Consider the following 25,156-nt stretch of genomic DNA (forward strand, 5'->3'; position numbering starts at 1 on the left):
TCATCCATCCTCTATTTTTATTCCGATCCATCAAATCAATGTTTGTCCTTTCGTCCACTCATCCATCCATCATCCATCCTCTGCCGTTAGTGTCAGTGACACACACACACACACACACACACACACACACACACACACACACACATGCAGTCTCCCCCGACTCAGTGAGAGCGAGCGTCACTTTAGTCTCCAGGACAGAAAGCCGGAGGTTTTTCTCCTCTGTTGTTCTTTTCTTATCATCTAAACAAAATAACTGTCGTGAAATCTGGATTAATTAATCCTGATTACATTTAAGAGTGAGAAATGTGTGAAACGAGCCACTAGTGCAGAATCTCTGATCGTAGCATTAACAGCTGCTATTTTCACCTTCAGGACCCGTCGTCCATCTTTAACGTTAAAACATGTTGATCTGTTTGAACAGTCTCCAACTTGTCTATACTTCTGAGATCACGCTAACACGTTCATCCTGCTGCGTTTCGTGGCGTCCCGTTACGCGTAATTAACAAAATTGGGGTTATAACCTCTCATCTGATTTTTAATGCTCGTGTCATGATAACAATAATTTAGCAGATTTGTTGTGACGCGACATCTATCTATCTACATCAAGTATTTCCGATAGCTAACGTCAAATTTGTCGAAAATGAAATCAGGATAAGCTGTCCAATGACTTTTTCACTCGTATTATACAGAAAACATCAGCTGAGAGTCTTAATGGAAGTTTGGTGATATTTAGCGTTAGCAACTAGCTCTTTGCACATTCTTCAAGACGTTCCGGGACATTCAGATTTTTACAGTGTTCAAGAGTTCGTCTGCTTGTAGAAGTAGAAAACCTAGAACTGTTAGCCAATGCTAATTATCTCAAGTTAGCAGTTGTGTTGTGGCTTTGATAACTATTTAAATATGCTCAACATTTGTTACTTACACGGTTTATTCTCTGCAACAAACAAAAAAACGAGTGGAAAATTCGCTTTAGCTTTATGTTGGGAGACTCAAGATGACGCTATCTTCAGGGGAGGCCAACAAAAATACATCATCCGTCCAACGCTGGAGTTCTCTTGTTAACAAGTTACAAGTCAACGGGGCTGAAAAACAGTCGGATTAAATGTCACTATATTGTTCTTCCCATTTCTCCGAAACCAAAACATCATGTATTTCATGGTGAACTGGAGAGTCCATAAATCAAGTTCCTCCAAAACCTCAAACGTCCCACTGCGAATAAACAACATGGAGAAAAGAAGCGAAGGAAAGACGTGACAGCCAATCAGAATACACTCGGCCTCGCGGTCGCCACAGGTCGTTACATGTCCCCTCGTTTTTTTTGTTTTTCTTTCTTTCACTGAATTTAATGTAAGAATTTAGACAAAAGCTTTGAAGAGCGTACTTAACGTTAAACATGCTAAAGCTCGATGCATAAATCCACAAATGAATCATCCGTAAGTGGCCTCTTAACTGTAGCGCCATCTTTCTGTGGTTGCTGAGTCACACTCGTGGAGATCACGAGCGAACCAAGCCGTCACCTGTGAGGACTGCTCGCTTTTGACCGCCTGGAGTGACGAAGAACTGATAGTGCATTGTTCATGTGTGGGGTTGTTGGTCAGCAGAATGCCCCCTCCTGCCTCTGTCCACTCCACGCCTGGCGGTGGCGACTCGCCCGAGGCTTCCTGGTTGACTGCTGCAGTCGAGTCTGCGACTCCGGCGGTGTGATCGGTTCAGTAGTTTCTAGAAAAGCGCAGGAGTGTGGCTCCTCCGACACCTGCTGTTCTCAGTTCAGTAGTTAACGTGGGGGTTTCCTGGGGCGGCCGACGTGTCGAGGTTGGTTTAGTTTCAAACAAGAACAAAAAAGGTCAACCAGCCAGACCGGCCGGAGAAGTGAGGTGTTAGTTAGAAGATGCTTTTTACATAAAAGCAAAGAGTGTCTGTCTTTTATTTTTATGAATTTTTTTTGTTTTGTTCTTTTTTTACTGCATTAATCTCACAGGTAAAGAGTGTTACTGTACATGCCACAAACACTGCGTTGGCATGGAGGGGGGAAATAAATAAAGACAAGGAGAAAGGGGAGTAAAAGACGGGAGCCTGATGCTGCAGGGTGAGGAACCGGGTGGGGGGGAGGAGCACAACTGGAGCTTCTTCCCGTGAGAGTCGACCGAACCATCAGTCGGGTCAGCGCAGGACACATTCTGGCAAAACTGTATGGAACTGGGTGTAGTGGTTTGGAAGACAGATTCTAGTGCAGCGTTTGTACAAAGAAATCATCAAGACGTATCCGTTACTGATGTGCCATTACCCGCCAGGGCCTGAGTGTGTGTGTGCTGATGGATGCGTGGGAAAGTGGGGGAGTCGTGCGGGAAGGTGGGAACTCGGAGGTCCAGCAGTCATTTGTTTGCGTGGAGGCGCGGCGCTCACTTGCACGTGTGCACGTCGTAGACGCGCACGCACTCCTGACAGCTGACGTAGCAGCACCAGTGGAAGATGCAGTGGCACTTCTCTTTGCGTTTCTCAGTCCGGGTGTTGTGGCCGCGGCCGCAGCACAGCAGGTCGCAGCCCTCGATGCCGTGCGACGACACGTTGCAGACGCGATCGCGCGTCCCGAACGAGCCGGTCTCCTGGTTGGGCTCGCAGAAGTTGGGCGAGCCCTCGTAGTAGACCAGGTCGCGCTCGGTGGGGTGCTTGAAGAAGGCGTACTTGACCCGTAGGGTCTCCACCCAGCCCCGGGACTCGCGGTGCTTCTCCACCACCATCTCCGATGCGCTGTCGTACTTGTCCTTCAGGTAGTCGCCCAGCATGCGGAAGTCCGGCTGCGCCCACCAGCACGTCTTCACCTCGCAGCTTCCGGAGAGGCCGTGGCATTTACAGCGAAGGTGCATGTGGTCCAGGATGGTCTGAGGAAATACAGAACCAAAAGTCAACATGTTGCTGGACAGAAGAGAACATGAACAGAAAAGTCAGGATGTGTGAAAGTCTGTAAGAATGGAGAAACTGGTTCTCGCTCCTTGGGCTGCGAGGACAGAATGGTGCCATTGTTTTCTGGTGATCGTGGTTTGGTAGTTCCTGCTGCTCATTCTGGGCAAAACTTTTCTTTGTGTACTTTTTATTTAACCACAACTATTTGTGGTTGAAGCAGAAAAGCTTCTGCAAAAAACTCGTGAAGTATGAAATGTTCTTTCCAGAACACTTCAAGAAAACAAATTACTGTTTGCATACGTAACGTTAACGTCGAGTTTGCCTAACTGAGCTGTAGTGATAATCGTGCTTGTTTGTTGTGATAGTGTTTCCGGGTAACAAATCTAATACAGCCGGTTTATTCCCATTTTACATTTTGCCACATTTTTAGGGAACATGCATTTGTGGGATGACCAGCTTCCTGAGGATTTCAGCCAGGGTCCTCCAAAGTAAAGGTCGAGATTCAACCCAACCAAAGGGAATCTTTCACACAAAAAAGCCAATGTTGGTTCATTCTGGGGTTGCATCGACAAACGATAGTGTGATGGTTCATTGTCCATTGTGTACTCACGAGTCGTGTCTCTGTGTGGGATAGGGTGGAGGAAAGGAGTCCGGGCTTCTCTTGAAGGCGCTCCTCCCGCCACACGTTGAAAACCTCTGCTTCAAAGCGTCACCCCACGAAGAATGAATGTTCTGAGTTTAAATCGTCGCTGTTACTTGCAGCTCGGATTCGGAGCAGATTTCATTGACACTCCAGATCATGGCAGAGCATAAAGTGAAAACGTCCATAGAAACTTCCCCACATTTGCTCAGCAGTCTCCACGTAGCTAATAAATCCCTTAATACGCTTCTTTTGGCAGCGCTTCAGAGCGAGGTGGGGTGAATCTGCCTCCAGCTGTTGTCCTCTGGAAAGACGCAAGCTACAAATTTTTCGGAGCCACTTTTTCAGGCCCACAGGCTGTTCAAGGCAGATCTTCAGAGGCTTCATTTGGGGAGGAGGATTCCTTTAAAGGGAATTAACTAAAATGCTGTGCTCTGACTCTGGTATCTGAACCTGGTGCTTCCAGATCCGTCATCACCGAGCGATCGGTTTGAAGCAATTTTACGGTCAGTCAATTTATTGGGAATGCGGCGAATCAGAGGAACAAAACCACCAACAAGTCGCAGAGCGGGCCAAGAAAAACAATGTGCCAGTGGCTGCAGCTTTATTGAAGTGTCAGGCAGCTGTGGAGTACAGAGGCTCGGCGCTGTTGCTGAATCCCTCTGAAGTCGCTGGCTCACGCGGTGACTGTGCCGCCGCGGGGCATATTTTACCTTTTGTGTTTTGATTTTTGTTGTGCTTTAATTCGACAGCTATATTTAGCTGCAGAATTCCCCCAGCTGCGGCGGAAGGCAGGTGGCCGTGGCACCTCTGTGTGAGGATGAGGAGGGGGAGTGGACGGGTGACATCACACTTTGAGCTTGTCATGCCAACATCAAGTCACGGAACCCCTCGGGGTAAATAAGGAAGCGTGAGAGGGCCAGGTGGAGGGGGGGTCGGGATTGTCCTGACAGGGCCGCCGTTCACTGCGCTCCTGTGGTCGCTCTGACTGCTCCTGTGTGCGCACATCAAAGGCCTGTCTTGTTGCCGTGTGGTCCCGTCTGTTTGCCCCTCAGCGAGCAGCCCAGAGCCTGTTTTCCCCCAGCAGTGACAGCCGGCCCTGATGTTTTAAGTCGGAGCTGATTTCCCTCTCTTCCCCCTCAGCTCACTCCGGTTATTTGACTGTCGGGGGATTTTTCTCTCCTGCACGGGGACGCGAGGCATGAAAAGCGAGGTGTGTGGGGGCAAAAGGCGGGCAGGAGAGAGCGGCTTCAGATGAGTAATTAACCAGTCATTCAAAGTCAAGTGCTCATTCTGAGGTGGAAACCCAGAAATGTGCGGACAAGTCGAATCCCAACGATTATTAATCCTTAACAGTGATGCTTCTTGATTAAATTTGATGCCTTTGCAATACAAGTCAGGTCATTGTCTATTGTTGACTGCACCTCCTGCTTTGAATTACAGTATTTTTGCTGAGCGTTTCCAATTGATGTGATGGATTGCAATGCTTGGGTCTGAAAACAGAACGTTTATCTGTCTGTACTATACGTCAATCAGCAGGAGATCGTCGAGACGATGCAAATGGCGGCCCATTGCCTCGGCGCCGTCGTGGACCTTTCCAAGTTCTGCGTCAGTAATTTCACCGCCATAACCCTAGGGGGTATCCATTGCATCAAACTCATTGCTAGCACACTTGGACAGCGATTGAAGCGTGTGTGATTTAATCTAAATGTGATGTGTTATAAATAAACAGCCAACTGTTTCCAGTATTTAGTATTTGCAATGGAAAAGAGGTTCAAATGTGGTTCAAATAACTCTATTTTATCAAACTGTATGAAACCAATGATGCGGTCATCTTAGATGTTGGCTTGGCTTGTATATTTCTTCTCTAATCCTTGTACGTTGTGAGATGAGGTCTTCATAGATCTGAAAATGGATGGAAATCTTTGGAATTTGAGTCGACATATCAAAGTGGTTGTTGTGTTTGTGGCAGATTGTATTATCCGGCAGAAAGAGGCCATATTGCTTCCATGAGAACACGTCCCTTGTCTAATGGCAGGACTGAAACTCAGCTTTACGTCATGTTTTCTCCGTCTACATGATGTGAAACCAAATGATTTATCAGACGACACCAGTTTCTTCCTTTGCTCTCTGTTCTCGTGTTGATACTCATGTTGGAGCTTTCAGCAGGATGGCAATTCTGTGTCTCTGCAGCCTTTAGACACAAAAACCCGTGATGAACTGTGTGTTGTGACACTCTCTGTCATAAACTTCTGCAGAAAATTGAGTTGCAGTAGGTCGTCTGTTGAATCGGGACCCCACAGGCCAGTCTTCACTCCCCCCACCTGCATCAACGAGCCCCGACAGTTAACCACTTGTTCACTTCCAATAGATTCTGACCGATGACACGCAAAAGAGCTACAGCGACCTTCTGTATACTGTTTTTCTCCCCAACTACAACTCCCCAACAATTCACTTGCTGCCAAGGTCCAAACACATTCTGTAATTCTCATTTCACCTGTTAGTGGTTCTAATGTTTTGGCGGGCGGGTGTATATTTAGTGTCCTCCCACTACATGTATTTACCGTGCGTCCAGCTTCGTTGTTGTGCCGATTCATCGCTGAGCGAGCGTCCGGACGGTTCTCCCTGGCGTCTGCGAACTCCCTGGACACCAGTACGCCGAACTCTGCGTCCTCGCTGCAGCCGCCCCACTTCCAGCCCTCCCCCGGGGGTCCCTTGTGGTGGGAGTCGCAGCCGCACATGGTGGACGTGCCCTCGGCGCAGGAGCGCGTCACTGCAAACGCGACGCCCGCCGAAGCGATGGCGTGAACGAACGCCGACTCTCTGGTTGCTGAAAGAGACGGGCGAAGACGAGACGGATAAACATAGAGAAGAGGAGTTCGAGGGAGGAGAGTGTCAGTCTTGAGTGGAGCACGGATAAGACGATCCTGGCTGCTGCCAACATCCAGACAGATGTACTGAAAGGGATACCTGCAGGCAACATCCTTTTAACGCTACATTTCATCTTTCAGAAAGCACATATGTGTAAAGGTATTTGCCACTGTAAAAAAAAAAAAAAAAAAAAGAAGCAGTGTACGGAATATCACTTTGACATCTCTCCAGGTTATTTTATGATATCCGTACGTGGTTTACAGTGTTTACCGGCTGGTCGTCACCCGTGGAGGAGCTGAAAGGAGTCCCTGCAGTGACATCAGCCCATTGTGGTTGTGTCAAGAGGACCTAATGCTCAGTGGGATCTCAGTGACCTCCTGTCATCCCTGAGGTGTGCTGCTTTGCATCTGGATTGTGTTTCAGGAATGTTGTTAACCCCCTCCCTATCCAAACCCCCCCCCACCCGTCCCTGTTTAAAGCCCAAGGCCCTCTGGTGATACCTGGCAGTGTGTCGGCCTGTTGCTTTTTTACGCTGAGGGATGGAGTTACGCCTTCTTTGAAGGCAACAGCTTATTATGTAACCAGACACCATTGTTTCACAATCACAGCACACTTACCGTGGCTCCCCCATTACACTCCGCCAGCTCGGGCAGCTAGGCTCCTGATACAGTGGCCTGCAAAAGTTGTCGTACCCCTTGGACTTTTCTATATTTTGTCACATTACAACCACAAGTGTAAATGTATTTGATTGGAATTTCATGAAAAAGACTAATGCAATGTGAAGTGGAAGTAAAACGAACGATAGCTTTGAATTATATATTCAAAACTATCTTTCGTTTAAACACTGACAAGTCTCCCCCCCCCCCGAGTCAGTAGGTCCTCTATTAGTCTCAAGTCTTTCAGCACACTCTAACAGCTTTTCCCCTAACATTGTTCCGTATTTGTCCCCATCCATCTTCCATCAGTTGTAATCAAGCCTGTATGTCCTGCCTGAAGAAAAGCAACCCCACACCATGATGCTGCCTCCACCATGCTTCACTGTGGGGATGGTGTGTTCAGGGGTGATGTTCAGTGATAGTTTTCATGCAGTGCTGGTCTCCTCCATGGCTTGTGTTAAACTGCAGACTGGCTTTGTTTCAACAAAGCCTTTCTTCTAGTGTGAGTTGTGGAGGTCAGGCTGATAGATAGATCTCAGCAGCTCCTCCAGAGTTACCATCGAAAACCATGTTTCCTTTTCCTTCCACTTCATGTTGTGTTGGTCGTTCACATAAAATCCCAATAACAAACATTCACATTTGTATTTTTGATGTGACAAAAATGTGCAAAGGTTTAAGGGGTATCAATACTTTTGGATCACACAGCATACAAAGAGCACACTCACTGGTGTTGGGATGAGTCTTACAGGAGCTTCAGCCAGTCTCACTTTCTGCTGTACAAAACTGTGTGATCAGAGTTTTCATATTTGTATGAGCATAATCATAGAATAAGACGTATATTTTGCAGACCACAGTGGCTACCGAAGCCAGAAATTCCTCGGTGAATCAACTGCCAGGGAGGCTTTCAAGGCCCAATCAGACCACTTTACAAGCCACTGACAGAGTTTACTCATGTTTGGCTGGAGCGCAGCCATATTCTCCAGCCCTCAATGGGACTGCAAGCAAAGTTACACAACAAAAACACCTTTTCATGTCGGGTGTTTGTCGTCTGTCGTGCTAATTTGATGCCACACATATCTGCACTGAAACTGTTTCTGTTTGTGACGTTTTGAGAGAATACATGCTTATAATTTACAGGGTGAAAGATCAGAAGGCTTTTGTTGGGAACCTGATCAGTTTTGTTTATTCTTTAAAAAAAAAAATGGAGTCCTTGTAAGTCCATAAAAGTGTTTTAGTCTTTTTCGTCTAAATCCCCCATAAGCACTGACATCATTGAATGACATTCAGTCCTGAGGTTGGGCATCCCTGCTTGCCCTGGCAAGGCGAACTGGGCCCTTCGAATCAGGGGCCTGTGAGCTCTGGGCCCCTGGAGCTCTGGCTGTTAGCCAAGGCTAGCGCTGCTCTTGCTACCTGCTGGGCCCATCAATCCGCCTTTGTTTCCCTTGTGTCACACTGTATTATCCACACAAAGGGCCCAGCAACTCGCGCCCCCACAGCTCCGCTCTGCCCGGAGCTGGCATTCCCTAAACTCCCGAACTCCCCCCTTCGTCCTCTCCCTCTAGCCACCCCTCCGCCAACACCCTGAGCTGAAATCCCATACACCACCACCCACCGCAGCACCTCCACCCCCCACTTCCTCCAGGCATCCACCAATGGCACCACCAAGGCCAACATGCAGCTTAAAGGTGGCTAGAGGCTGGTGGTTGGTAGCTCTCCCTTCCCTGAGTCCGGCTTTTCCATTCATCACTCCCAAAGTGACACACTCGTCTTCCTTCCCTCCTTCCCTCTGTCCTTCCTTTGCTTCCCTATCCCAGAGTGCACACCCGGGCTAGGTTGGGAGAGATCCCCTTTCAGCCTGTTTTCATGACAGAGTCAAAAGGGCGTGTGAATGGGGCGTCCGTGGGAGCTGGACTGTGTGAGGCGCGCACTGGTCTTCATGCACAGTAGGGGTTGAGCGGAGCCCCCCGGCCCTTTTCTATTGCCTGTAATCTCATTTGGCCTCCCCTCTCCCTTTTATTTGACTGAGGAGCTTGGACTGCTCACACTGCCCATTTCTGCCCAGATTCCTTCCCCTCTGACACACAGGCTAATTCATTTCCAATCAGCAGCCTCACACACAACACAGAATCTTCTACCTTTATAATTAGGGCCTGCAAAGCCTTGAGCAGGACACCTGTGCCTATTGTTTCCCTCTGTCAGGTTTAGTGAGGTCGCTTGAATGACACAGTTAAGTGCGGGGACTATCGTACATTTAGCATTCTGCGTGTGAAGCGCCTGATGGATGCCTCCAGTATATCAGCTGCACTTGTCAGGTTTTGTTGATAGATTTACAGCACTGACCCTCTTTCATGTATAAGAGTGTAAACATGGTTGGTAAAGTCCAACAAAAAGAGAGCGAAAGAGCCACTGCCTCTGAAGACAAATGTGATATTGAAGGTAAAGAAAGATAGAAGTTGAATAATGTGTCAGTGCTTGTCGCTGCACTCATTTCTCACTGCAACCAGGAAAGGTGTATATTATTGTAATTGCCCTAGTTAGTCGTTTGTCAGCAAAAGCCCAGAGAACAGGCGGTGCTGAGCCTAAGGGCGGAAACTGTTTAACGTTAAGTTTTGCAACAGCTTGAAATACCTTATGCTATACAGATGACTTCTTACTCGGGTGTTGCTTCTTTTGATCATTTATCTTTGTACCGCGTGAGTCAAATACATATATCTACAACTAGACAGCTGTAAGACATGGCCAAAAGTTTGTTGAATAAGAAATGTACCTTTGTCTAGCACCGGACCAAAGATGGCCAGGTTGTCTTTGATGGTGGTGCAATTCCATCGCCGGCCCCTGAACTGGTGCTGGCACTCCTGGATCCCCAGCTTGACACCTTCAGCGACACTGGGCATGATCTCAATGTAGTTGCGACAGAAGCGCAGCTGCTTGGGCACCAGGCCGGGGATAGAGCCGCACAAGATGGGTTGGGAGCCCAGAGATGAGTACTGTTGCCCCAGGGCCAGGGACCTATGTGACAGAGAGATGGAAGGCATCAGTAACAGAGATCTGAAATATGAAATTAGACATTTATTTTTTTACCTCCCTGAAGTTTTAATTCAAAGCATAATTTTGACACATGATAAGTCGCATTCACACACCAATAGAAGAAACTTGGGGTTCACTGACTTGCTCAAGGACAATTTGGCACATTTACAGAGCGACAATAGAAATTGAACAACCAACATTATGATTAGGAGATGACTCACATTACCAACTGAGTCATAGCCACTCCTTAAAGTTGTGACATCAACTGAATGCACCATTCTATTGACAATCAGTGTTTGCAGATACTGTGTATTCATATTTGTTATCAATATGTACCAACATGTGGTCAATTGTCAACAGGTTGGGTGAAGTCTTAGAAAACTGCATGTAGGTTCACATGGTCTGACTTTTGGAAACTTGAATTTTCTTTCCAGAAAGGTCATGTGGCATACTACCAATTATCATATTGCACAACACTGTCAAACAGGGTTGGTTCAGATCTTGAAATATTTTACACCAGCAGCTTCTCTGACTGTCATGTTGCATACTTTTGTTCCCGTCAGCTACTAATTTCTGTTTGAATGCTATATTTTCAAATGTTTTTCACATTTCAATATAAGCTCTCATTGAAAACTGCTTTTGGGATCCGTAGGCAATAGAAAGTATAACTCTTTTTGATCTAGTTAGAGCCTTTCGTTTGGAACTCTGTCAGGTCCTTATGTGTAATCTGCAACTCTTGTCACACTAATGGTTTCGCACTCAAGTTTACATTGTGAGTTGACTGCATAACCCCTATACCAAATTCAGTGATGAATACATTTCTTCTCAGAAAAAAAACCCCAAAACACCCCAAACACGAGAGGCCAGCCCCACACTTTCAGGATCACTAGATTCGGGTTAGCAGACTTTATTTAGCAGAAATCGTTTTTAACTTAAGACAATAAGTGACTGGATTGGAGAAGTGAAGCTATCTTCAATTCTTTGCCCTCAGTGAATCAATAAGAATGATATTGATGTGCCAGGAAGCGCTCAGTGAAGCACATCCGGCTCTTCAAGAGGAGATCCCCTCTGCATTCATTAATCTCACATTTTACTGTGAGCGTAACCCTGTGACAGTACCGTGATTCACAACAGCATCTTCTATTGACTTATCCAGTTAAGGTCGTTTGTGCTAACAGGACGTGTTTGTTTTGTCTTTTTCCACCAGGGGAAGGAGGCTAATCGGCGCTCTTCAGGGCAGGGATACAAGCCATTAGTACTGACTTCTCAAAGTGTTCCCACTTGTGAGCATGCACAGATCTGCTGATTTAACCGATAACACACAAGAACCTGTCTGCTTCACTTGGGAAAAGCCCCCTCATACAGTTTGAAATAAATGAAAACATCTGCCTTCACAGTTCCATCATTAATTTGTGGTTTCCCGCTGGAGATGATGTTTTAAGAATGATTGTGTATTCAACTGTTGATGGATAAAAGTGGCATGTGTGAAGTCGTGTGCCTCGCCAGTCGGCATCGTGCAGATGTGCCTAAGCAGGGATTAATGACTACAACAAGACAGCCAAGATCAGCTTGTGATGCCAGAAACCATTATAGCTTCACTCAGGTAATTAATTTTAATTGCTTTCTATTTCTCATGAAATAAAAGAGTGAGGGAAAACATGTTTGCCATGCCCGTGTTTTAACATGCTTTTTGTGATGACAAGCTCAAACAAAACTGTGAAACTTCTTCCAGAAGTTCATACATTTACAGACGGGTGCCAGACTCGCATTTCGGGTTTATTAAATTTTGAGCTTACAGAATATATCACCTGAGGGAATATATCTCTGATTAAGGTTGCTTGAATATTTATTCACCGTGTATCTTTGATTTGAGATTTCACAGGGTGAAAAGTGGGAATTCGCTCCATGGAGGGAGCAGCTTCGCCGGTGCTGCGCAGACCTTCTATCCAGCTCTTGGCTCAGTCTGGGTGGACAACATGGCGCTGGAGGCCATGAGAGGATCACAGGGGAACAATTGACGCTGATCAGATCAGAGCGCCACTCAGGATGACCTCAGGACTCCCGCAGGGTGCAACCCAATCATAGCAGCCACTGACTCTGACAGATGAGTGCAGCGCGGCGCCCCACCCCAACACAAAAGTCAAGCCATTGAAGTCACAGGGGGAAAAAAAATCCCCCATCAGACAGGTTCACAGCTCATATGCGCTTCTGCTTTTGCTTCATGCTTCCACCAAAACCCTGCCCCCACTGCTCAAACCACTCTATATTGTCTTTTGATCTAATGTGAGCGCTGTTGTAGCAGGTATCAAAGTTCGCCCACGGAACTGAGAGAGTGAGACACGAGGTTGTGTTGTTTTACTTCTACAGCTGGTCCAAAAGAATACGATGATCCCATAATCAGCCGTGAGCCACTCGTGTTGGCTTAAGATTTCTGTCCAACACTGATACACAACAAACAGTTCTTATGTTTCAGCAGGAAACCTTGTCTCAAAGCTACTCAAGGGCTATACTACAACTATCAAACATCAAGCACAAGGATAAAAGTAGCTTTTATTTCAAGCCAAACTGAGCAATTTAAAGTAGAAATGTTTTTCCCTGTTGTATTTTCCCATGCAGGGATTGTAATTCAATAGAGCTCATCAACCTTCATTCATGTTCTTGTTTTGAGTCTGCCCAAGCTGAGGCAGCCACATTAGCTCATCTGCCTGTCCCAATCCCACCAACATCCCTGAGTTCAAGTGTTGCTGACTTCACTCTGTCTGGTGACTGAGTGACTAAGGACTTTAATTACACTGTCTGCGAGGTTGGTTACTGCCCATTAATCTCTCAGTCATGGGATGGACTCGAGCGGATGATGCTCTGCGCACAGACCCAGTAGTTGAGTGTTGGTGTCACATGCTCCCCAACAACATCAGTTATCCGAACCCCACCAGCTCAACTGAGATGTCTATGGAGTCAGAACACGATGACAAACTTTGGAACATTTAGGTTGCCATTCAAGGCATCTCTGACAACACAGGCTTAGCCAGAGAATTCAGGATTCCTGATGGAAACAATTAGCTAACCACATGGGACTTTGTGGTGGACATAGCATGTTTAGAGCGCAGGCTGTGGATATGCCACCCTATTTGTCTTTGTTTGCAAATGATGTGCCTGACTTGGTCCATATGAACTGATTAGATGAAAAGGATGCCTTTTTTTGTGCTAGGTGCTGATGAGCGTCTTAACTCTGAATGGTAATGGGGAGCATTGTACAAACAGATACATACGCATGCATGCAGGCCGCATGTGTACTACGCTGATCCCGTCTGCTCTGCATCACTTCTCGGAAGCTACGAGCAACGTGTCTCAACCGAATGAGGGAGCAGCAGACGCAGAGACCTCCAGAGAGGCAGAATGCCGGGGGAATCTGCTGCCGGGTACGAGACACGCACGCACGCAGCAGAGCGGCAGTGAACTGCAGGGCTTGGCAGGTGCATGCCCCAGCATGTCCGCATGGGGCCTCTACTTGCCTGGAGGGGGGGTTTACAGCTTGGTTGGGGGTTTTCGTAGCATCTAAACTGGGTTGATGTGAAAGTCTGATGAGCCACTTGAAACCACAGAAATGAAGCAGAGGAAACAAAGGGATTCCACCACACACCTTGCTGAAGAATGGAGATTCACGCAATCAAGACGATAACACTGTCAACAAAAACTTTTCCCTCAGCCACTCCCAACCCAATATAATGCTTACGACAATCTTTCCTGCTTGGTCTACTGCATCTCCAAGTCCTTGTTTAGTCTCGAAGCAAGTGGAGCTCAAGTCAAAGGTGAGTCAAGGAATCTGGCACTGTCAGAGATGTGCTGTAGCCTATTGTGGGAGGTCTGCATTACAGGGGTCAGTGTATAGCACATATGTGCAAAGATGAGCTTACTTTGTGTCCATGGGCATAAAAAGTACCAGGTGACCCTCTGAACCTGTTAAGCAGAACATGACATCTGACCTCACTGTCATTTACCCCGGCAGAAGTTCATGACCATGGCTCATATGTATTGTGCCTGTTTGCTCAATTTACTTTCAGTCATGTGTATAGGATTTTATAAAACTTGAATTTAATGTAGTCTGTCACCGTCCCTGCTTAATTTTCGGATTGGGTACTGGAATATGTTAATTCCACTACTTAAAGGCAGTGAATTTGTTGTGGGGGTTGACTTTAAACTCTAATTATTTCAGATACCAAAAAGGGAGTCATAAGCAAATTAGAGTAGTTTTTTTTCAAATATAGCTAAACAAACTTTTGTAATGTATTCGAAAATAACTTAATACAGTTTATTTCATAATGTGTCTTATGTTTTTACTTGTGTGATTATTCCATTGAATTTATGTATCATGCTGCGTTACATCACAAAAGCTAAAATTTTAATGTGAAGTTCAGCGTGTTTTCATTAAAAATGCTTCATTCATATCATTTTATTTTTCAATTTTAACATGGAATAAAATGTATTCTCTGCTTGATTTGTTCGCATTTGTTGTTTTAACCGAAACACGTGTTGTCGTTTGGGGAGGAAGTGTTCGTACCACTTCCGGGTGCCATCTTTGTTTTGGTCGATCAAGCTTCGCTAAAGTTAGCCTTATCGTGATATTGCGCGATATTGTGACAATTATGCGCAACAGTGACCTGGTTTTGGGAGAAGAATGTTTAGATAGCCTTGAATGTTTTTAAATATACGTTTTGAAGCGTTTATTGGGATTTTTGGTATATATATTTTGCTTAGAAACAGCGTAAGTCGGCTAAATGTTAGCTTCCTGCTTCCGGCCACGTCTTCTGATGAACCCCAGGAAACTGATTCTAACTGGATAAAACTGCATAAAACACACACACGTTCGTTTTTTGTTTTTTTTTAAATATGTTTTTAAAGTTTCAAGATCAAGGTAAAATTGTGTTTTATTCATTTCGTTAAAACTGTATTTACCTATATTTTATAGTTTGTTGATTGTCCTGGATGACATAATTTTCTAACTTCATAAGTAAAAATACTCAAAAGTTTGATTATTTTAAAAGTAATGTTACTTTTAGCCACGTGGAAGTAAACTGGTTCATGATGTAATTGTTAATGCCAATGTATTTTTGTCTTTAGGCAGTCTTGCATGTGGGTATATGTCAAAAACAAAGCTCACCTAAATATTAGTGAAAAAAACATGCGCACAGTTGGTAGATATTCACTTGCGCTATAATTAGAAATTTTCATCGGCCCATCTGTCAATGCAATATATGCAATATAGGACTATATTGAAATGGGTCAGGCCTTTTACTATCTACTGAAAAGAAATTATTTGCTTAGTGTGTGTTAGGTGGCAGCAACGGAGCTCTAAAAAGCTGGCATATGGAAAATCAAAGGTTGGAGAAGTATTTAGTGTAGTCGTTATACTACACAAATGGATAAAGGATCATTTTGGAACTGATTTGGTAGAGAGGACATTTTAGACGAACCGAATCTTTAAGGCTGGCCAAGATGCATCATTATGTGGAAAACCAAGTATAAAAAAATGTGGAACAATTTTTGAAAACATTCCCCATTTTGGAGATTTCAAAGATCTCAGCATCTGTACATGTCGTTCTGAACATAATATCAACTGATTCCCAGATTCTGGAGATACCTGAACTCTCAAGCTTGAGTGACATGCGGGCTGGTGATCTTTGGCCTCTGAAGTGCGGCTGTATTGAAACAACCATAGCTATCTGCTAGGGTCAGCAAGATTTCTAGAAATTGATGTTGTGAACACAGTTTGGCAGAAGCACGTTTCTACTGCAGAAGAAGCCACACGTAAACATAGTCCAGACCAGACACTATCTTCTCTGGATATGAAAATTAACTGAGGCGCATAGGAAAACGAGGAGATCAGATAAATCTGAACTTGTTGTTAGAAACCACAAGCACCATGTCCTGCATGCCTTACATGAGATTGTGAGTGCCCAGTTCAAAAGTCAGTGTGTCTGATACGTTAGTACCTATAGTTTGGATAATCTGAGAAAAAAAAAACGAGAGAGAGAAACGACATCCATCGCAGCAGCCCACTGTGGGAGTTTTCAGGTGTTCAAATGGTTTTCAGTAATACAACTGACACTCTCGCAAATTCTATGCCTTTGCAACTCTTATCGATTCCTTTATGGATCAAATTCATGTCTGTGAGAAATATAATTCATAGTATCATAGAGGAAATTTGATGTTTTAACTGATTTACTTCAGAAATACTCAAGTAACATGCAAGTACCTCATAATTTGACTTAAGCATGACAAGTTCTGCTGTAAGTTTCCACATTTTCTAACGTCGTCTGTTACAACAGCTCTGCATTTTCTCCTGCTTGTTTTTGAGGAGCCCAAATATTTGAAACCCCTCTCAATGTAATCCAGTGCAAAATACAGCCTGATAATCTGAACCTCGGTCCAATGTGAACAGTAAAGCTGAACACTGTAAGATGTTACCTGTTGGAATGTGTCAGGACAGTTTAGACTTTGGAAATACTTTGAATTGTGTTAATGTGAGGTGGTAGCGCTTTCCCTTAGAGGAATATTATTAGAGAATTCCCAGATTGAAATGTGCTGCATACTCAATTTTGTTCACCTCTTAAAGGTGGCAACCAGAACAGTGAACACATTGATATTAGAGTTGTCTGCAATCACATTTGACACTGTTCAAATATTTCTATTTCTGAACTTCTGACATTGTTACATGGCTACTTCTTGTTCTGTCCAAAGCAGTAGGCGATATAATAAGATTGGCATCAAGAGGTGATACTTCTAGAAAACTGTATTTCTGGGCCTTTTGCAGGATGCTGACAGCTTCTGATGCAGAACTGGGATACGTCTATTCAGCTGGCAGGTGAGCGTGTTGATCTTCTGGTCCTGTTTTATTTTTCTCGAGCAGTAATGTGATTTAAATCAACTCTATGAAATGCTTGAATATCCAGTGATCCTCATGGATCGCTTCAGTTTAGTTAGTCAGTGGAAAATGTCTACTTAGTTCTGTTCTTAAGTTTCAAAGTTTTTGTTTCTCAGAGTTTTTTTTGATAAGAAACATAAAAACATTCTGTCTTTACAATCATGTTTGACATTGGCTGCAAATGTTTCGGTAACAAAATGGGTACTTTTGATGGTTTTCTGGGTTTTTTTCCCTTCCATGTCTGAATAAGTTGCCTTAATTCTTTAAAAAGAAATGAATGATGTGAGCTTCGGGGCCTAAAGCTCTGTGCCCACAAGCGTTTGTCAGATGTCCTCGGCAGTAAGACACTGCAGGAATATTGTTTGCATTAAACTCTACTCCACCTCCGATTTACCTCCTATATGTTGACGCCGCAGCTCAACTTGTCAGATTTGCCCGGAGGACGTCACTGAAAACACTGCCATCAGAACCTCACAAATAAATCCCACAGCAGAATCCACGGAGAGATAAAGACGTTTCGAAAAGAGAGTAAGTGGGCCAAGGAAAGTTGCCGGCTTTGCCCGAGGATGGGACTTTTCCTGGTGGAGGCTGGAATGCAAAGCTACCGTCTGTGTTCTGTTGTCTTCGCTTTTTCTTTGGCACACTTTTGATTTGTAGTCCAACAGCTCCTGGCTGATCAGATAAAAAATGACAAGACCCCTGAAAGATGTTCCAACCTGTCCTCTCCTTCTACCTCCTCCTCCTCCTCCTCCTCCTCCTCGCCTCTCTCCGCAGACAACATGCTGCAGAGAGTGTGGAGTTGGGACAAGGAGGCCCTGCAGTCACAAGTATGGAGACGTGCGGAGGGAAACTGAACAGGGTGTAAACTTGTGAACCTGCCTGTCAGGGAAAGAATGGGAGCAGCAGTAGCTCTGCACAGAAGTACGAACACACACCAGCCTGGAAACCCCAGTGTCTGTCTGTAGGTTGGACATGGCAGACTCGGGGTGGTGGCCTTGAACGGACCGAGCTGGCTCGAGTCTTTTCTGAGTGCGTGAGCGAACATCCACGTTGGTCTCCACTGTTGGAGTCATAAGACGCAGCTTGCAGGAATCGCCGGCGCTAATTCGTCCTATGCAAATCATAACTCGTAATGGATTGTTTGGAATCTCCCGTTGTATGTCTGGAATGTTGTTGTGGAAATTTCTAACACCGCACTGTGCCTTTAAGAGTAATTAAAAAAGAAAAACTAATTGCTGTTGACTTTCTTATGCTTGGTTGATTCGGGGGGGGGGGGGGGGGGGGGGGGGGGGGGAGGTGCCAAACTAAACGTTTCCAGTTTGCACATGAACTCCGAGGCAGAGCGATAACCCACGCTGGCTGTGAGGCCTTACCTGGTCCACGGAGCCGCGGTCATGCATGTTTTTGATTTCCAGTGCGTGAGGGATGTCTGAAATGTACCGAAGGTTCTCCCAAGTTGGCATCATCTGACATTTCGGCACTCCTTATTATAAATCTCAGATTTAAAAAGGGAAGGGGGGGAAAGAAAAAAAAAAAGCATTTGGAAAAGTTTTTCTGCTTCTTGTGGTGAGATTATATCAAACCTTGTAATATGTTTGGCTTCATTTGTTACATGACTGGAGCAGAAATGTGGTTGTACTTGAGTTTAAATGATCGAAAAAGGTATAATTACAGCATTAGTGCAAACTCTTGAATATCATACTCAAACCGACTCCTAATGGGGAAAGTACAACAATATTTCACTATTTAATTGTTATTTATGTTGGGCGGTAAAGTCTTGTGGTTGCAAAGACATGACACGTCCTATTTGCAGCTATTTATAGTGTCTATCTTGGCTGAAGCGGATGCCTTGTAATGTAGAGATACTGAATGATGGTCCTGTGAGTGTGTGGTTGATCTGATGGCCGAGCCCGAGGGCTTCGAGGCTGAACAGGTGTGAACCGCACATCTTCGTCCCTGACCCTGTGTGTCAGAGAAATTGCTCCTGTGCTAATAATTAACCTCTCTAACAAGCCACACAGGTGAGATCAGCCAGGTAATGAAGACTTTAAAAAAAAAAAAAAAAAAAAAAAAAATGCGTGTGTCTGCCTTCACACGTGTCCCCTAATGATGTCTTTGCCCCGAGCCGTTTGCGTGTTTCCCTTTGAGGAACTGTCCTGGCCTGTGTTTTAGTGCGTCTAATAGCTGAGCACCAGGGGACTTTGTCATTTCCTACAACAGCACATCACATGCCCTTTGATGGTTGCTGAAGATTAGGACTCGCCTTCACTGCTTTGAAATACCACTCTCCTTTGAACCGCTCACCTTGCTGGGCTCCGACTGGATAATGTCACCCTGCCGGAGTCTCGCAATGCGTCGGCTCAGGACGTGAAGTCACGCCGACGCTACGCGTCCAGGTGAGGACCGTGTGACTAAGATTCTCGGCATTTGAAGTCGTCTGAGTCACAAGAAGGTTTGACTCAGTTTCTTGAGCAACGTGGCGTCAGCAGAACTTTCCACGTATACCATACACCTGCTTGGAGGTGAAGTCCTGGTCACTTTAAGCCTTTTCTTTCGAGAGATTTAATCCATCTCCGTCGATGTCAGGCTGTGTGAAGACGTTTCTCTCAGCCCTTTGACCCCGGCCCTTTGAGAGCCCTCAGCCTCTCAAAATGAAACCCTTATGTTTCCTATGAATTACATTCTTGTGGACTTCCCTGCTCTTTTCACATACCGTCCAGCGCACTGTTGAGAATAATACCCCAACATCCTTGATCTTTTCACACAAGGCGGACAAACGGTGGGGATTTTCTCGCGGTAAGAATCATTTAAGGGACCCTCTTTTGCTGGTGGGTTGGGGATTGGAGGTAGTGGGGGGTGTCACTGTCAGATAATGACATTCCTGAGACCCAGAGATGGACTCTAGAGCCTTATTGAAGCCACTCAGGTTGAAGTGAGAAGCTCTGTGTGTGTGGACAGGGGATTTTCTACTAATCTAGATCTTTGCCATAGTTTTCCCAAACTTCTACAAGTGGTATTTGCGATGGAAAGCACAACTTTATGAAGAAGACATTTCTCAGGTTAACTATACAATAGATTTTAATATAAAAGTGGTGCTGTTTTACCTTCAGATTAATCACTTTGAACATTAGTTTTTTTTTATTGCTTGTTTCCTATCTCTCTTTTAGTATCAGTCTGATTGACACACTGATAATTTAATGGAAGATTACATTTTTTTAAGTGGCACATAAATGTCAAATGGGGGCTGCATTTATTGTTATTAAAGCCTTATGGTGATTTCATCACCGGGCCAACAGAGCGATGAAGTCCTAGACGTCTAGAAAACCCCCAAAAGTACCAGACAATTTCAGGAACAGAGTGCTGTGGTGCTCAACAGTGTGTCACACCTTTTTAAAATTCCCAGTACCATCACAAACACACAGCAATATTTAAATTACCCTGGTAAAAGAGGCTGAAACAGTCATTATAGTAAAATTTGTGACAGTCTCAAGATATAAAATCCTACTAAATCCAGTTAATCTCTTCGTAAAAGGGACAAAACAACAGCAGTCAACTGTTTCATCATATCTTTATCTCCCTGTTTGTCACTTCCCTCCTTCTTCCTCCCTTCTCATCGCGCTCTATTTGATTTCACCTTTCAGAACAGCAGCAAAGGCAACGTAATCTTGTAATAACACCGAGCACCAGCGAATCGCACAACGTTTCTGCTTTCTCAGGCGGTGACGATAACAGCGGCTCAAGAAAATAACAGTTATTGGATTGAAACATCTTGTGGCGATGTTGTGTGGTGTGACAAAGTTAAACCAATAATCACCGCTGATGCGCGATGGCTGGCGCTGGGAGTCGATTCGACCGAGGTAAATCCTCACTGAAAGTCACTGTCATCATTCACTTTACAACCGGCGAGTGTTTACTCAGCGAGCACAAACACACTGAAAGGCTTAAGCCGCTCTGAAAATAGATGACGAGCTGTTAAACCACACTGTGCAATATTAGGACGGCCACTTATGAACCAGTCTTCAGCAGCTTCAAGCTCCTCTATGTTGATGCGCCTCGATTTTCATGCGGAGGTTAAAGGGTGAAACCGAAGAACACCAATAAATCCAGGAAAATATTACCCTCGTTGTTTTTCAAGCCACACATAGAGGACGGCGTTGTCAGATAATTGGACGGAGACATGGTGCGACCTGTGGATTGTGTGAGGTCACATTGTGGCTTCAAGCGGCAAACCTTGATTTCACTGCCCGTCCCTCCGACATTTTTGCATTTCAAGAAGGCGATTTTACCACTCGGCCTCTCCTCTCCAAACCCACCTCATTAGTCTGCAAAGCTTTTTTTTCTTCTTTTTTTTTTTCCCTTCAACTACACCTCTTCGTCATCCATGCGTATGTGCATATCACTGGAGTTATTTATGCTCCGTTTTGTTTTCAACACCCCATCTTGTAAAAGCCAGGCTGCCAGGCATAAAGCAGTCAAAACTCCTCTTCCCTTCCAAGCCGTCCCACCTTGGCTTGAGAATTTATGGCCGAGCCATCGCCCCTGAGACAGAAGCTGAGAGGAGCCCGCCCGGGCCCTCGCTGAAACTCGGCACCCTGTTGTTTGACGCACCACCTCATTTTGTCTCCTCTTGGACACGCTCGATACCGCGGGGCGATGCCACTGACAGCGCCGTTTGACACCCATTCCTCAGCACCTGCCCAGTCACCTGAAGCTATGCCCCCCCCCTCCACCCCCAACCCCTCCACTGACTCCTACCCCGACCTGCCTAAAATTTGTTACCCAAATCAAAGGTGGAGCGCTTTGTTAGGGTTCGAACATTATACCAGTGTCATGTAAGCTGCTTGAACAGAACAGCTGCAGGTAATTCACACAGAGAGAGAGAGAGAGAGAGAGAGAGAGAGAGAGAGAGAGCGAAAGAGAGCGAGCGAGAGAGAGAGAGTGTCCCGGGCTCTTTGTCACTGTTGTCTTTTGGTTGGTGCTGAAGCCAGGAGTGGGTGTAAAGTCCTCTCTGCCATTAACACTTCAGCCCTGTGGCCTGTGTGCTTGGCAGCTGTCCGCTCCGTAAATGAAACCAGAAGATGCTCGCGGTTTGGACAGCGCTACGGTGGGACCACATGCTAGTTGGGCTACTAAAGTGCAGTAGCTCTGACAAGTATTGTGTTGTGAGCCAAAAGAGCTTTGTCATACGCCCACGCAAATATCTCCAAAATAGAAGCTTTATGTTACAAAAGAAGATCAGGAGCTATGAGGTCAGCTGCATGTGGCTGAATCTGTAATGAGATAAACCTCCAAATTTCAGTCGCTGGGATGATTTAACAAAGAATACGAGCCTGCGGCACCTAAACATATTGTCTCCTGACAGATCCGGAGTGGAGGGGGTGAATTGTACAACAATTGGAAAGCAAAATGATATGCTCAACTGATTTCACCAAAAATGATTTGACTACAGCTGATACCCCGTGGCACTCTGCAAATTTATTTTAATATTTAAAAAAAAAATGGTACAAAACTTTCTGAGGAGCGGGGGGGGGGGGGGGGGGGGGGGGGGTGGTAAGAAAAAAAAAAAATGTCTTGAACAATTAATCCTCACTTCACGGCATGTTTGCGGGGGCCGGCGGCCTGAATGCAGAACAGTGACGCACAAAAGCAGACAAAACAACGTGACGCTGATCTTATAAGTCATGATTGTTGCACCTCGTCAAGAACCTCCTTAAATCACAGGATCAGAAAAGAAATTGATTGTGGATTTAAAGGAATATGGAGCCCCCCCCCCCCCCCCCCCCCCCCCCCCCCCCCATTTTTCTCATTATTGACGAGTAGCCTTGTTGTTGTCCTTCAGCACAATTTATGTGATAAAGTCTGATCTTACTGACTAGAACCGAGTGCCTCATAAGTCCCGTCCTTGCTTCACATCGTCCCAGTCAGCGCTCACGCTTTCATTTCTTTTTCTTAAATTCTCTCCCCCCCCCCAAAAAAAAAAAAATTGCATGTTTCAACATTTAGTAGTTTGCAAACTATAAAATGCGACTTCTTTGCATCACAAATTACTCCAATATGATAAATGGGCTTTGCGTAAAGAGGGGAAAAGAACGGCGAGGCTTTTCCGTTACACTAGTATTTGAGGTTAAGATTCTTTGGACTGGGCCGGAGAACATTTTTCCACGCAGTCAACTGAAAGTGCACATTCTGCCCTCTCAGAAATGATCATTTGACCAAAACACACTCAATCTCTGCGTCTCGCTCGCTTGTCTGTCTGTCTCCATGCAGCTATAGGCTCTGATGCTCAAACTGTGGATTCGTACTCACCACCAGATGGGATAGCCTCCAAGCACCCGAGAGCTGGACAACCACACACACATCAAATATCCAATCAGATACAAATCCATGAGGTAAGCCTTGTAGTGTGTGTGTGAGAGCGTAAATGGATCAATACATAGAACTTCCAATCGGCAGCGAAGAAGAGTTTCCAGGAAGAGAAGCTTTAGGGCTGCTTGATTGTTGAATGAGGGGAAAATCAAAATGATATTGAAGAAGAAAAAAAAAAAAGTCTTCCTCCTGTTTTCCCCCCTTTCTTTGAGTCGGGCCAGGAAAGTGTGTCTGTCTCCTAGTAGTTAAGAGAATAAGTGTCTCTTACACACATGCACACACGCTCCTACCCGTCCTCTCATTCCCTCCCTCTCTCTGAGGTTCTTCCCTAAGGTAGATATCTTTTTCTCTCTCTCTCTACTTTTTTCTCCCTCAGGATGCCTCATCCACAGGCCCAATATTAAAGGGGGGGGGGGGGGGGAGGCGGGGGGGGGGGGGGGGGGGGGGGGGGGACGAGGTTTGGAGATGTCAGCTGGCAAGCCAATCACAGGAGATGGCCTTAGGTTACGAAAAAAAATTATTATTCGTTCCCATCTGTCAATCACACGCCACCCCCTGGTAATGTGGAAAAGAAAGGGGAAGAGTGAAAAGAGGGAGGCAGGGAAACGAGAGAGGGAGGTAAAGGGAGGGACACATGAAAAAAGGTAGAGAAGAGTTGTTACCCAACTTATTTTAATCCACCATCACGGAGAAAGAAGAAGTGTCTGGAGGCAGGTGATGCAGGCCAGCGTCTCCGCGGGGGGGAAACACACACACACACACACACGCACGCACACACACACACACACACACACACACACACACACACACACACACACACACACACACACACACACCGTACATGCCGACATATTGATTTTTAAAGGTTGTGCCCTGACTAATTGATCCGGATACGTGTGCATACAGTGCACACACACACACACACACACACACACACACACACACAAACACACGTCAACACACGCATAATCTCAGCGCCACTCACGGGACCGTATACAGTGAATTTTCTAAATTGTTGTCCGCCCACCCCGACAGGGGAGCACATAAAAGGGAGCACAATAAAGCCATAAAGTGCGGCGGTGGCTGGGCCAGGCATGCAGGGGTTCTATGCTCCAGCGGCCCAAAGGCGACACATTTTACATCAATACTATTGTCATTCTGATGGGCTGAGGCCGTGGGACGGAGGGGGAGGCGGGATGGGAGAGTGAGAGAGAGAGAGAGAGAGAGAGAGAGAGAGAGAGAGAGAGAGAGACGGAGGGTGGGACACTTGTGACGGACTGAAGCAAGTTTTGAATCCACACACGGAAACGGATGACACAAACAAGATCAAACAAAGTCGGCTGTGTGGACAATAATCAAGTTAAGAGTCGCGTCTCAAAGGATCATCAGCTGCTCCTCGTGGAAACGCCGGCCACCAGGGTCGAGCCGGTGATGAGCGGCTTCATCAGTCCACATTTCATGTTTCACTTCACCTAGTTTTTTTTTTTTTTTTTAATAAATCAAGAGGATTTGAAGTTTATTAACATCTTTTTACCCATCTGTTCACTTCCCCAGTGATTTTTTTTTCTTCTCCATCTTGAAATAAGTCAATCTCTTTATTTAAAGGCCTTTTCATTACATCGTTTCAAAAACTTAATATACGAGCTTAAGCGGATTTCCTTAATGGATGAAGGGACTTTCTCTCTACAGAAACAAACTGTTTTCTGTGTAAGTACAAAAGCTCCCAAAACATCAACGGACATAGTCATAAATGTTTGATGGATTTAGTTTTGT

General features: G+C 45.4%; 1 protein-coding gene across 1 annotated transcript; it reads right to left on the bottom strand.

Moving 5' to 3' along the window:
* Positions 1-1,960: 1,960 nt before the first annotated feature.
* Positions 1,961-23,697, bottom strand: wnt3 (wingless-type MMTV integration site family, member 3). Its single transcript, XM_080485576.1, has 4 exons — positions 23,324-23,697; positions 9,836-10,077; positions 6,106-6,371; positions 1,961-2,879 (listed from the first exon to the last, which is right to left on the bottom strand). The coding sequence occupies exons 1-4, from the start codon at positions 23,401-23,403 to the stop codon at positions 2,400-2,402; spliced, it is 1,068 nt and encodes a 355-aa protein (XP_080341702.1). The 5' UTR covers positions 23,404-23,697; the 3' UTR covers positions 1,961-2,399.
* Between the last annotated feature and the right edge of the window lie 1,459 nt (positions 23,698-25,156).

This window comes from Lipophrys pholis (assembly GCF_963383615.2).
Source record: "Lipophrys pholis genome assembly, chromosome: 1".
NCBI lineage: Eukaryota > Metazoa > Chordata > Actinopteri > Blenniiformes > Blenniidae > Lipophrys > Lipophrys pholis.